This window comes from Eucyclogobius newberryi, unplaced genomic scaffold (genome assembly GCF_026437365.1).
Source record: "Eucyclogobius newberryi isolate DKJ021-1_F unplaced genomic scaffold, fEucNew1.0.hap1 SCAF_21, whole genome shotgun sequence".
NCBI classification, from domain to species: domain Eukaryota; kingdom Metazoa; phylum Chordata; class Actinopteri; order Gobiiformes; family Gobiidae; genus Eucyclogobius; species Eucyclogobius newberryi.
Window position 1 is genome coordinate 28,444,131 of NW_027315846.1, and position 13,034 is coordinate 28,457,164.

At 48.1% G+C, this 13,034-nt stretch overlaps 1 protein-coding gene across 1 annotated transcript in view; it reads right to left on the bottom strand.

Moving 5' to 3' along the window:
* The window catches only part of LOC140370234 (MAPK/MAK/MRK overlapping kinase-like), a 56,372-nt gene that overhangs the window by 37,158 nt on the left and 6,180 nt on the right, over positions 1–13,034 (bottom strand). Inside the window, exons 3-8 of the mRNA XM_072457295.1 lie at positions 12,745–12,834; positions 12,206–12,276; positions 11,439–11,517; positions 10,093–10,141; positions 7,733–7,911; positions 5,063–5,164 (exon numbers count right to left, since the gene is read on the bottom strand). Coding sequence (XP_072313396.1) covers positions 5,063–5,164; positions 7,733–7,911; positions 10,093–10,141; positions 11,439–11,517; positions 12,206–12,276; positions 12,745–12,834 — 570 coding nt within the window. The remainder of the gene's footprint in view (positions 1–5,062; positions 5,165–7,732; positions 7,912–10,092; positions 10,142–11,438; positions 11,518–12,205; positions 12,277–12,744; positions 12,835–13,034) is intronic.

Consider the following 13,034-nt stretch of genomic DNA (forward strand, 5'->3'; position numbering starts at 1 on the left):
TGGGTCTTCCATGGGGCCTCTTTCCGGTGGCACATGCCCGAAACACCTCCCCAGGGAGGTGCCCAGGAGGCATCTGGAACAGATGCCCGAGCCACCTCAGCTGGAGGAGCAGCAGCTCTACTCCGAGCTCCTCCCGTGTGACTGAGCTTTTCACCCTATCTCGCCCAGCCACCCGGCGGGGGAAACTCATTTGGACCGCTTGTATCCGCGATCTTGTCCTTTCGGTCATTACCCAAAGCTCATGACCATAGGTGAGGGCAGGAACGTAGATTGACCGGTAAATCGAGAGCTTTGCCTTTCGACTCAGCTCCTTCTTCACCACAACAGTCGATGCAGCGACTGCATCACTGCAGCCGCTGCACCGATCCAACTGTCAATCTCACGTTCCATCCCTCACTCGTGAACAAGATCCCGAGACACTTGAACTCCTCGACTTGGGGCAAGGACTCCCCACCCACCTGGAGAGGGCAACTCCCCACCCACCCGGAGAAGGCAAGCCACCTTTTTCCGGTCGAAAACCATGGCCTCAGATTTGGAGGTGCTGATTCTCATCTCAGTTATTTCCCACTCGGCTCAAACCGTCCCAGTGCATGTTGCAGGTCCGGGCTTTATGGAGCCATCAGGACAACATCGTCTGCAAACAGCAGATGAGATATTGTGGTCCCCAAACCGGATACCTTTCGACCCCTGACCACACCCTCCGACCCTGACTGCGCCTAGGAATTCTGTCCATAAAAACTATGAACAGAACCGGTGACAAAGGGCAGCCCTGGCGGAGTCCAACATGCACTGGGAACAGGTCTGACTTACTGCCGGCAATGTGAACACAGCTCCTGCTCCGGCCATACAGGGACCGGACAGCCCTGAGCAAAGGGCCCCGGACCACGTACTCCCGGAGCACCCCCCAAAGGACAACCCGAGGGACATGGTCGAAAGCCTTCTCCAGATCCACAAAGCACATGTGGACTGGTTGGGCAAACTCCCATGAACCCTCGAGCACCCGATGGAGGGTATAGAGCTGGTCCAGTGTTCCACGACCGGGACCAAAACCGCTCTGCTCCTCCTGAATCCGAGGTTCGACTATCGATCGGATTCTCCTCTCCAGTACCTTGGAATAGACCTTATGGGAGGCTGAGGAGTGTGATCCCTCTGTAGTTGGAACACACCCTCCAGCCCCCCTTCTTGAACAGAGGGACCACCACCCCGGTCTGCCTGTCCAGAGGCACGGTCCCCGACCGCCACGTGGTCCTAAAACATCCATAGACTTTAGGTCCTCAGGGCGAATCTCATCCACCCCCGGAGCCTTGCCACTGAGGAGTTTGCGAACAACCTCAGTAACTTCAGCTTGGATGATGGGCGAGTCAGCCCCTGAGTCCCCGGTCTCTGCTTCCTCTTTGGAAGACGTGACTGAGGGATTAAGGAAGTCCTCAACGTATTGATTCCACCGACCGACGGCATCCCCAGTCGAGGTTAGCAGGTCTCCACCCGCACCGTAAACGGTGTTGGTGAGGCACTGCTTCCCCCTCCTGAGGCGGCGAACGGTTTGCCAGAATTTCTTTGGGGCCAACCGATAGTCCTCCTCCATGGCCTCCCCGAACTCCTCCCAGGCCGGGTTTTTGACTCTACGACAGCATGAGCTGCGGCCCGCTTGGCCTGCCGATACCTGTCAATGACCTACAAGCCAGAGTGGCCCGATAGGCGGCCTCCTTCTTCAGCCTGACGACATCCCTTACTTCCGGTGTCCACCACCGGGTTCAGGGGTTGCCGCCACGACGCACGCACCGGAGACCTTGCGACCACAGCTCCGAGCAGCCGCATCAACAATGGAGGTAGAGAACATGGTCCACTCGGACTCAATGTTCCCAGCCTCCCCCGGGATATGGGAGAAGCTCTCCCGGAGAAGGTGTGAGTTAAATTCCCTACTGACAGAGGGCTCCGCAAGACGTTCCCAACAGACCCTCACAATGCGCTAGGGTCTGCCGAGTCTTTCCGGCTTCCTCCTCCGCCAGCGGATCCAACTCACCACCAGGTGGTGATCGGTTGACAACTCCACCCCTCTCTTCACCCGAGTGTCCAAGACACGCGGCCGGAGGTCAGATGGCACGACAACAAAGTCGATCATTGACCTCCGGCCTGTGTCCTGGTGCCATGTGACTTGATGGACAGCCTTGTGCTTGAACATGGTGTTCGTTATGGACAGTCCATGGCACAGAAGTCCAATAACTGAACACCGCTCGAGTTCAGATCGGGGAAGCTGTTTTTCCCGATTACCCCTCTCCAGGTGTCACTGTCATTGCCCACGTGGGCGTTGAAGTCCCCCAGTAGAACAACGGAGTACCCGGTCGGTGCACTGTCCAGTACCCCTCCCAAGGACTCCAAGAAAGCCGGGTACTCTGGCCGACACAACCCGCGACCCTCTCGTCCACCGGGGTGAACTCCAACACAAGGCGGCTGAGCTGAGGGGCTATAAGCCCACACCAGTCCCGCCTCTCCCTGCGGGCAACACCAGAGAAGTGGAGCGTCCAGCCCCTCTTGAGGAGATGGTTCCAGAGCCCAAACTGTGCGTGGAGGTGAGGCCGACTATATTTAGTCGATACCGCTCAACCTCCCGAACAAGCTCAGGCTCTTTCCCCCGCAGCGAGGTGACATTCCATGTCCCCAGAGCTAGCTTATGTGTCCGGAGATCTGGTCGTCGAGGCCCCTGCCATCGACCACCGCCCAGGTCACTCTGCACCGCCCGCTTGTGGGCACCTCCTGCGAGTGGTGGGCCCACTGGAGGGCAGCCCCACGTCGCTCTTTCGGTCTGTACCCGGCCCTGTGGGGAAAGACCCGGCCACCAGGTGCTTGCCGTCGAGCACCCACCCCAGGCCTGGCTCCAGGATGGAGCCCCGGTGACGCCAATCCGGGCGACGCAACAAGCCTTGCTGTTATATGCATCATAATGGGCTTCTGAACCGCTCTTGGACTGACCCATCACCTATGACCTGTTTGGCTTGGGAGACCCTACCAGGGGCTTAAAGCCCCCGACAACATAGCTCCTGGGATCATTCGGGCGCTCAAACCCCTCCACCACGTTAAGGTGTCGGTTCATTCTTTTGGACATTTAATGTCTTTTGGACATTTAATGTCCAAAAGCATGAACCGACACCTTAACGTGACTGACCGTGGATAAACCAGTCACAAGTCTACCCAGAGACATTTTGAGTTATTCACAGATTCTGAAAGTGTGAATTGAAAGCTTTACAATGATGTCTCACTCATGCACATTTGATCATATTTGAGTAAGTTGTGGTCATTTGAATGTAAACAACTCTGAATTCCTTTTACTGAGAAAACTGCCTCTAAAGATTCTCACCTGAGTGAGCCCAGAGTCACAGGGGGCGGGGCTCATTTGCATCTCATTGAGATAAACCCTCCCCCTGTCACACTGACAGCACCTCCCCCTACAGCTGTCACTCAAGACTCAAGAGGAGTTAGGCCATATGCCAGAGAGTGAATCTCCGTAGAAACGAGATGGGGGATAGAACATTTCTCTACTATAAAAAAAGTAATTAACTAACTTAGTCCCGGTTTAGTCCTGGTGTAGATCGGGTTTAGTCCTGGCTTAGGTTTAGTCCTGGTCTAGGCTTAGTCCTGGCTTAGTCCTGGTTTAGTCCTGGTTTAGTCCTGGTTTAGGCTTAGTCCTGGTTTAGTCCTGGTTTAGTCCTGGTGAGGGCCGGGTTTAGTCCTGGTTTAGTCCTGGTATAGATCGGGTTCAGTCCTGGTTTAGTCCTGGTTTAGTCCAAGTGTAGACCTGGTTTAGTCCTGGTTTAGTCCTGGTTTAGTCCTGGTTTAGTCCTAGTGTAGACCGGGTTTAGTCCTGGTTTAGTCCTAGTGTAGACCGGGTTTAGTCCTGGTGTAGACCGGGTTTAGTCCTGGCTTAGTCCTGGTTTAGTCCTGGCTTAGTCCTGACTCAGTCCTGGCTCAGTCCTGGCTCAGACCTGGCTCAGACGTGGTGTAGACCGGGTTTAGTCCTGGTTTAGTCCTGGTTTAGTCCTGGCTTAGTCCTGGCTTAGTCCTGGCTTAGTCCTGGCTTAGTCCTGGCTTAGTCCTGGCTTAGTCCTGGCTTTGTCCTGGCTTTGTCCTGGCTTTGTCCTGGCTTAGTCCTGGCTTAGTCCCACTTAGGTGCTAGCTTGGAATGTAGAGAGCTAAAGCGGCTAACACGGGCTACAGTAAAAAACAGTAAAAACACAAAGATACAAACATTACACCATCCCAAAACAGCTAGTTTCAAGAGACTAAGTGATGGTAATTATCCAGAAAGTGGTCACATTAAATTCAAGCCCGTATTTATAATGTAGAGTGCACTGAAGCAGCGTGTTAGCTTAGCATTGCTCCGTGTCTGCTCCGGTGCCCGAGGCAAAAGTAAGATTCTATAGTGATCACGAGACCGCCTTAAAACACAGCGTTAAAGCAATACTTAAGAGTAAAAGTACCTCAGTTCCGTTGCAAAGTAGTCCAGGGAATGTAAGCTCTGGAGAAAGTCTGGAGAAATGAATAATGTCTCTGAGGAGAACGTGCAGCTGCTGCTGAATAAGTAGCCATGTGGTTCGCAGCTGATTGGTGGAAAAAGATCAACTTTGCGCTGCTGAAAAAAGGTAACGCCCCCGTGCGGAGCACGGAAACTACCCATTTTTAACGGCTTAATGTGTACTTTTAAGGTAATGAATACTGTTATATGAAGCGCGGAGGGGGAGGGGCTCCTTTATAACTACATCTTTCACATAATGCAAAAAAAACAAAAATCACAAATTTGGGGGAAAAAAGCTAAAACCCTGTTTTTCTCTGCTTGGTCCGGGCCGACTTGTAACGGCTTTTAGATAAGCACAGTCACTTAGGTCTATTGTGCCTATATCTGCCTCAGTGATTTGACATTTTTACAATTACATAAATCCAGTGTATAAAGCTTGGGTAATAAAACACAAGATAACCTTCATTCACATGTGTACACTTTAACCAGAAATCCATGTTAAGTTATACTTATCTACTGTTCCTTTCTCATATTTAAGAGAAGTGCACCTACTTCTTGAACTTGTGCAGGATGCTCTGGTCCGGGGTTCCCAGCACTTCATGGATCTTGGCAACTTGGTCCAACTCATTGGTCCCAGGAAACAGAGGATTCAGGCTGAAGAAGACAAAGCAAAGGACGCTCAGCAAGTTCGATATGAACAACGTTTGGCTGACGATGATGAGGCCAGAATTCAGACACAAGTAGGATGTTGGGACATTAGGGGTTGGGGCCCCAAATAAAGACTTGATTCAAGCTTTTTAATTAAAAAAATATTGAAAACATGCCTTAAATGCTAATTGTTAAACAGTGTTCTCGCTGAGGGGTCTCCGGCTGGTCACCGGTCACCACCGTGCTCCGGCTGGTCACCGCCGTGCTCCGGCTGGTCACCGCAGTGCTCCCGCTGGTCACCGCCGTGCTCCCGCTGGTCACCGCAGTGCTACCGCTGGTCACCGCCGTGCTACCGCTGGTCACCGCCGTGCTACCGCTGGTCACCGCAGTGCTCCCGCTGGTCACCGCCGTGCTCCGGCTGGTCACCGCCGTGCTCCGGCTGGTCACCGCCGTGCTCCGGCTGGTCACCGCAGTGCTACCGCTGGTCACCGCCGTGCTACCGCTGGTCACCGCCGTGCTCCGGCTGGTCACCGCAGTGCTCCGGCTGGTCACCGCAGTGCTCCGGCTGGTCACCGCAGTGCTCCGGCTGGTCACCGCCGTGCTCCGGCTGGTCACCGCAGTGCTCCGGCTGGTCACCGCAGTGCTCCGGCTGGTCACCGCCGTGCTCCGGCTGGTCACCGCCGTGCTCCGGCTGGTCACCGCCGTGCTCCGGCTGGTCACCGCCGTGCTCCGGCTGGTCACCGCCGTGCTCCGGCTGGTCACTGCAGTGCTCCGGCTGGTCACCGCCGTGCTCCGGCTGGTCACCGCAGTGCTCCGGCTGGTCACCGCCGTGCTCAAAAGATACCGGCAGGTATTAAGATAACCGTGCGAGCGCCGTAATACTTTTTTTAAGTACTTTTCACGAGCGCCCGCGCGGTTTGTCCCACTGCCATCCTTCAACCTCAGCCCAGCAAGTTATAATAATACATTTATGATATGATATGAGATGTTTTTGTTTAATGTTTGAAAAGACAAGAAAAAATCTTGCTGAGAAATTGTTACATAAGTCAATAATTACACCGCTTAAATTACACATTTCATTTATGGGAGTGTCTACAGAGCCGCCAAACTGCATTGTTATTTTTTGCCGCGGCTCCTGAAACTGCTGCGCTATCTAACCTTAACACACGCACCTCAGGAGGAGAACCAGTTCTTCAGGAGGAGAACCAGTTCTTCAGGAGGAGAACCAGTTCTTCAGGAGAACTAGTTCTTCCAGGCAGGTGAAGAACCGTTCATCTGGAGTATCTGGAGTGTTTTAGTGTTTTAGTTTTGTGTATGAGGAGGAACTGGACCTTCCCTGTGAGAGGACTTCATACTTCAGCCCATCAAAACTCATCCGAGCCCATGTTTGTGTCATGTTCTCTCTGTGTCATGTTCTCTCTGTCATGTTCTCTCCGTGTCATGTTCTCTCCGTGTCATGTTCTCTCCGTGTCATGTTCTCTCCGTGTCATGTTCTCTCTGTCATGTTCTCTCCGTGTCATGTTCTCTCCGTGTCATGTTCTCTCTCCGTGTCATGTTCTCTCCGTGTCATGTTCTCTCTCCGTGTCATGTTCTCTCCGTGTCATGTTCTCTCCGTGTCATGTTCTCTCCGTGACATGTTCTCTCCGTGTCATGTTCTCTCCGTGTCATGTTCTCTCTCCGTGTCATGTTCTCTCTGTGTCATGTTCTCTCTCCGTGTCATGTTCTCTCCGTGTCATGTTCTCTCCGTGTCATGTTCTCTCCGTGTCATGTTCTCTCCGTGTCTCATGTTCTCTCCGTGTCTCATGTTCTCTCTGTGTCATGTTCTCTCTGTGTCATGTTCTCTCCGTGTCATGTTCTCTCCGTGTCATGTTCTCTCCGTGTCATGTTCTCTCCGTGTCATGTTCTCTCCGTGTCATGTTCTCTCTGTGTCATGTTCTCTCTCTGTGTCATGTTCTCTCCGTGTCATGTTCTCTCTGTGTCATGTTCTCTCTCTGTGTCATGTTCTCTCTCTGTGTCATGTTCTCTCTCTGTGTCATGTTCTCTCTGTGTCATGTTCTCTCTCTGTGTCATGTTCTCTCCGTGTCATGTTCTCTCTCTGTGTCATGTTCTCTCTGTGTCATGTTCTCTCTCTGTGTCATGTTCTCTCCGTGTCATGTTCTCTCCGTGTCATGTTCTCTCCGTGTCATGTTCTCTCCGTGTCATGTTCTCTCTGTGTCATGTTCTCTCTCTGTGTCATGTTCTCTCCGTGTCATGTTCTCTCTCTGTGTCATGTTCTCTCTGTGTCATGTTCTCTCTCTGTGTCATGTTCTCTCCGTGTCATGTTCTCTCCGTGTCATGTTCTCTCTGTGTCATGTTCTCTCTCTGTGTCATGTTCTCTCCGTGTCATGTTCTCTCTCTGTGTCATGTTCTCTCCGTGTCATGTTCTCTCTCTGTGTCATGTTCTCTCTGTGTCATGTTCTCTCTCTGTGTCATGTTCTCTCCGTGTCATGTTCTCTCTCTGTGTCATGTTCTCTCTGTGTCATGTTCTTTGTTTAGTGTAGAATACAGCAGGATGAACAGAGTGTGCATAAGTACCTCATGATCTCAAAGAAGACACAGCCGGCGCTCCATATGTCCATCTTCAGGCTGTAGTAGCCGTCTGTGAGGAGACACTCTGGAGCTCGGTACCAGCGCGTGGAGATGTACTCAGTGTGAGGAGGCGAGGAGTACACGCTGCGACACGAGCCGAAGTCACCCAGCTTCAGCACGTTCTGCTGCAGGAGTACAGGAGTGTTAATGACACAGCAGGAGTGTTAATGACACAGCAGGAGTGTTAATGACACAGCAGGAGTGTTAATGACACAGCAGGAGTGTTAATGACACAGCAGGAGTGTTAATGACACAGCAGGAGTACAGAAGTGTTAATGACACAGCAGGAGTGTTAATGACACAGCAGGAGTGTTAATGACACAGCAGGAGTACAGGAGTGTTAATGACACAGCAGGAGTGTTAATGACACAGCAGGAGTGTTAATGACACAGCAGGAGTGTTAATGACACAGCAGGAGTGTTAATGACACAGCAGGAGTGTTGATGACACAGCAGGAGTGTTGATGACACAGCAGGAGTGTTAATGACACAGCAGGAGTACAGAAGTGTTAATGACACAGCAGGAGTGTTAATGAATCAGCAGGAGTACAGGAGTGTTAATGACACAGCAGGAGTGTTAATGACACAGCAGGAGTGTTGATGACACAGCAGGAGTGTTGATGACACAGCAGGAGTGTTAATGACACAGCAGGAGTGTTAATGACACAGCAGGAGTGGTAATGACACAGCAGGAGTGTTAATGACACAGCAGGAGTACAGGAGTGTTAATGACACAGCAGGAGTGGTAATGACACAGCAGGAGTGGTAATGACACAGCAGGAGTGGTAATGACACAGCAGGAGTGTTAATGACACAGCAGGAGTGGTAATGACACAGCAGGAGTGTTAATGACACAGCAGGGGTACATGAGTGTTAATGACACAGCAGGAGTACAGGAGTGGTAATGACACAGTAGGAGTGGTAATGACACAGCAGGAGTGGTAATGACACAGCAGGAGTGTTAATGACACAGCAGGAGTGGTAATGACACAGCAGGAGTGTTAATGACACAGCAGGAGTACATGAGTGTTAATGACACAGCAGGAGTACATGAGTGTTAATGACACAGCAGGAGTACATGAGTGTTAATGACACAGCAGGAGTACATGAGTGTTAATGACACAGCAGGAGTACATGAGTGTTAATGACACAGCAGGAGTACATGAGTGTTAATGACACAGCAGGAGTACATGAGTGTTAATGACACAGCAGGAGTACATGAGTGTTAATGACACAGCAGGAGTACAGGAGTGTTAATGACACAGCAGGGCCAGGTGGAAGTTAAACTTTCCTATCACATCAAGCACAGGTTCTAGAGGTGATTGTTCTGTTCCTCCTGTTCTAAGGCTCAAATTGAGGAGTAGTTTTACTTCAAATGTCCTTTGTGTGATTGTTATTTAGTCCTGTAAATACTTCAACATGCCAACGGACTGGAGATAGAGATTAGCCACGTTGGCTATAATCTTTACATATTTACATGCATATTGTTCTTTAACATGTGTTGTACAAGGAAATACAATACAAATACAAACAGCGCCTCCATCTGGGCCCTTACTGTCTGCAGATCATCCGCATTATCTGAGACTCAACTTCATCCATGCGTTCTTCGGTTACTCCCAATACTTTCAGCTCAGCGGCTCCTGCAGTGGACATGACGGGGCCCATGGCAGCGATCACGTCCACTCTCAGAGACTCCATATCACGCTGCAGTAACTGATGAGTCATCATATTCTCTCCCCCTTATGATGGAAGAACGTTTTCAGAATCTTTATCCACGCCATTTCTCTGGCGGGAAGGGACAGTGGATCTCCATCTCAGATTTGCTAGCCCTGTTAGCCCTGTTAGCCCTGTTAGCCCTGTTAGCCCTGTTAGCCCTGTTAGCCCTGTTAGCCCTGTTAGCCCTGTTAGTCTCGTTAGCTTTGTTAGCTTGTGATGCGGGCCGTTTTCCAATGGGGTTGTGGGCCTTCAGCTCCGTTTGCTCTGGTCCCATAGTGTTAGCAGACCTGTGCCTTCACACATCCCTCTTCTTCTTTGGTTTCGGTGGGTCAAACGATGATTTGAATGCCCAGTTCTACAGCAGAGGTGTGTGACATCTTTCAGACTAATTGTTAAGTTACAGCTGAAAATAGCCGCAGAGCAACAAAGCCACCGTGAAAATCCCCCCATCTCGAATTTCAATAATAAATTGGTCGATATGAATCTGATGAGTTGTTTTACACATGGCAGATGTAAATGAAGACTAACAAAAGTAACATATAACAAATGGTAGTTGTTATAAATGTGTTTGCAATCATAGTAAGAACTGACTTTGATGAGGATGTTCTCAGGCTTCACGTCTCGATGGAAGATTCCACAGCTGCACAGAACAGAGAAGGTATATATATATATATATATATATATATATATATATATATATATATAGTAATGTATATATATGTAAATGCTGTGTATATGTGTGTATATGTTGTGTATAAGCTGTGTATAAGCTGTGTATAAGCTGTGTATATGATGTGTATATGATGTGTATATGATGTGTATATGTTGTGTATATGTTGTGTATATGTTGTGTATATGTTGTGTATATGTTGTGTATATGTTGTGTATATGCTGTGTATATACTGTGTACATGATGTGTATATGATGTGTATATGCCGTGTACATGATGTGTATATGTTGTGTATATGCTGTGTATATGATGTGTATATGTTGTGTATATGTTGTGTATATGTTGTGTATATGTTGTGTATATGTTGTGTATATGTTGTGTATATGCTGTGTATATACTGTGTACATGATGTGTATATGATGTGTATATGCCGTGTACATGATGTGTATATGTTGTGTATATGATGTGTATATGATGTGTATATGATGTGTATATGCTGTGTATATGATGTGTATGTGTGTACATGTTGTGTACATGTTGTGTACATGTTGTGTACATGTTGTGTACATGTTGTGTATATGTGTGTATATGTTGTGTATATGCTGTGTATATGCTGTGTATATGATGTGTATATGATGTGTATATGATGTGTATATGCTGTGTATATGATGTGTATATGTGTGTACATGTTGTGTACATGTTGTGTACATGTTGTGTACATGTTGTGTATATAAGATAAGATAAGATAATCCTTTAATATCCACACAAGGGGAAATTTCGTTGTTGCAATGCAGTAGAAACAGGAGGAAAGGACAGATTAATCTTAATAGAACTCTTATGAACAAAACAAAAAACTCTTATTAACAAAACTTCTCTCCTATCTTAATAGGGAATGGAGGGGGGGAAATAAAATAAAATAGATAAATAAAAATAAAAAGATAAAGATAAAAATAAGATAATAATAATAAAATAATGATAATAGAATAAAATGAAATAAAGTAAAAATAACTAGAACAAGACTAGGTAATACTATTAGCAGGTAAGTAAACCGAATAAAAACAAAATAGAACACTCTTATTTACAGGTATTGCACATGAATATGATGGTATTGCACATGGTTACATCAGTATTGCACATGTTCAGGGCTAGCAGTGTTTGTTGTAGAGTCGGGTTAGGATTATATGCTGCGTATATGTGTGTATATACTGTGTACATGCTGTGTATACATGTGTACATGTTGTGTACATGTTGTGTACATGTTGTGTACCTGTGCATGTGCTCCAGAGACTTGCACAGCTGGTACATGTAGTGCTTCACTGTTTGCTCCGGCAGAGGACTTTTTCTACCTGGAAAAAAACAAGATCACTCATAATTCACACTCTTCAAATGTCTTCAAATGTCTTCAAATGTCTTTAAATGTCTTTAAATGTCTTTAAATGTCTTTAAATGTCTTTAAATGTCTTTAAATGTCTTCAAATGTCTTCAAATGTCTTCAAATGTCTTCAAATGTCTTCAAATGTCCTGCATTATTCATCTGTGGAAAAGGGGCTGAACACTATGTTCCCTATATTTAACAAGCCTCATTTCATCTTGGCACAAACAGCGACCTCCAGCAGAGCCTGGAGCACACGTACCCTGGATGTACCACACGTACCCTGGATGTACCACACGTACCCTGGATGTACCACACGTACCCTGGATGTACCACACGTACCCTGGATGTACCACACGTACCCTGGATGTACCACACGTACGCTGGATGTACCACACGTACCCTGGATGTACCACACGTACCCTGGATGTACCACACGTACCCTGGATGTACCACACGTACCCTGGATGTACCACACGTACCGTGGATGTACCACACGTACCCTGGATGTACCACACGTACCCTGGATGTACCACACGTACCCTGGATGTACCACACGTACCCTGGATGTACCACACGTACCGTGGATGTACCACACGTACCCTGGATGTACCACACGTACCCTGGATGTACCACACGTACCCTGGATGTACCACACGTACCCTGGATGTACTCGTAGATGTTCATCTCCATCAGCTCACAGATCAGAGACACTGTTCCACTCTCTGTGTCACTGCACGAAACAAACACAACCACAATCACATATATACATTATATATATACATGTAGTGCACAGTCCAACAGAGCTGGGCCGTGGTGAAAAGGAACATCTGGAAACTGATGCCTATGGAAAAATCAAGATGTTGCGGTTTGGGAGCCAGGGGGCCGATGTGCAGGGCTTGTGTAGAATGTTTTTGATGCTCAGGTGTCCAGGTCTCCATAAAGACCACGTCTTTCCTTCAGTGTCCTCTGAGGACAATCTGCAGGTTACTCTGCCATTATGATTCTCCAGGTTATCTATTTTTCTTCTCTTTTCAGCACTGCAACATCACTCCTGGAGTGCACCATTCAATGTATTGTAAAAGTTGATATTAATATTGAAATAAATGATATCTAGCCTATAGTTGCTGTAGTTGATGATGGTAGTTGCTGTAGTTGATGATGATAGTTGCTGTAGTTGATGATGGCGTGCATTACTCACTAGATGAGCTCGTGGAGCTGGATGATGTTGGCGTGTGGGCTCAGCCTCTTCATGGCCTGGACCTCCCGCAGGTTGTTGGCTTGTTCCACACTGAGCATTTCACACCATCACAAACAAATGGAATACAAGAAAGAAAGAAACACACGAGAGTCAATGTGTCATGGATTTGTTTGTATTGTATATGTTATAAACTGTCCCTGTTCAACTTTTTATTATTATTATTACATCTTTAGAATGGGGGAAATTCCTCTAAACGTTGCATGTAACAAGAAGGTGGGTGAGAAAGGCCT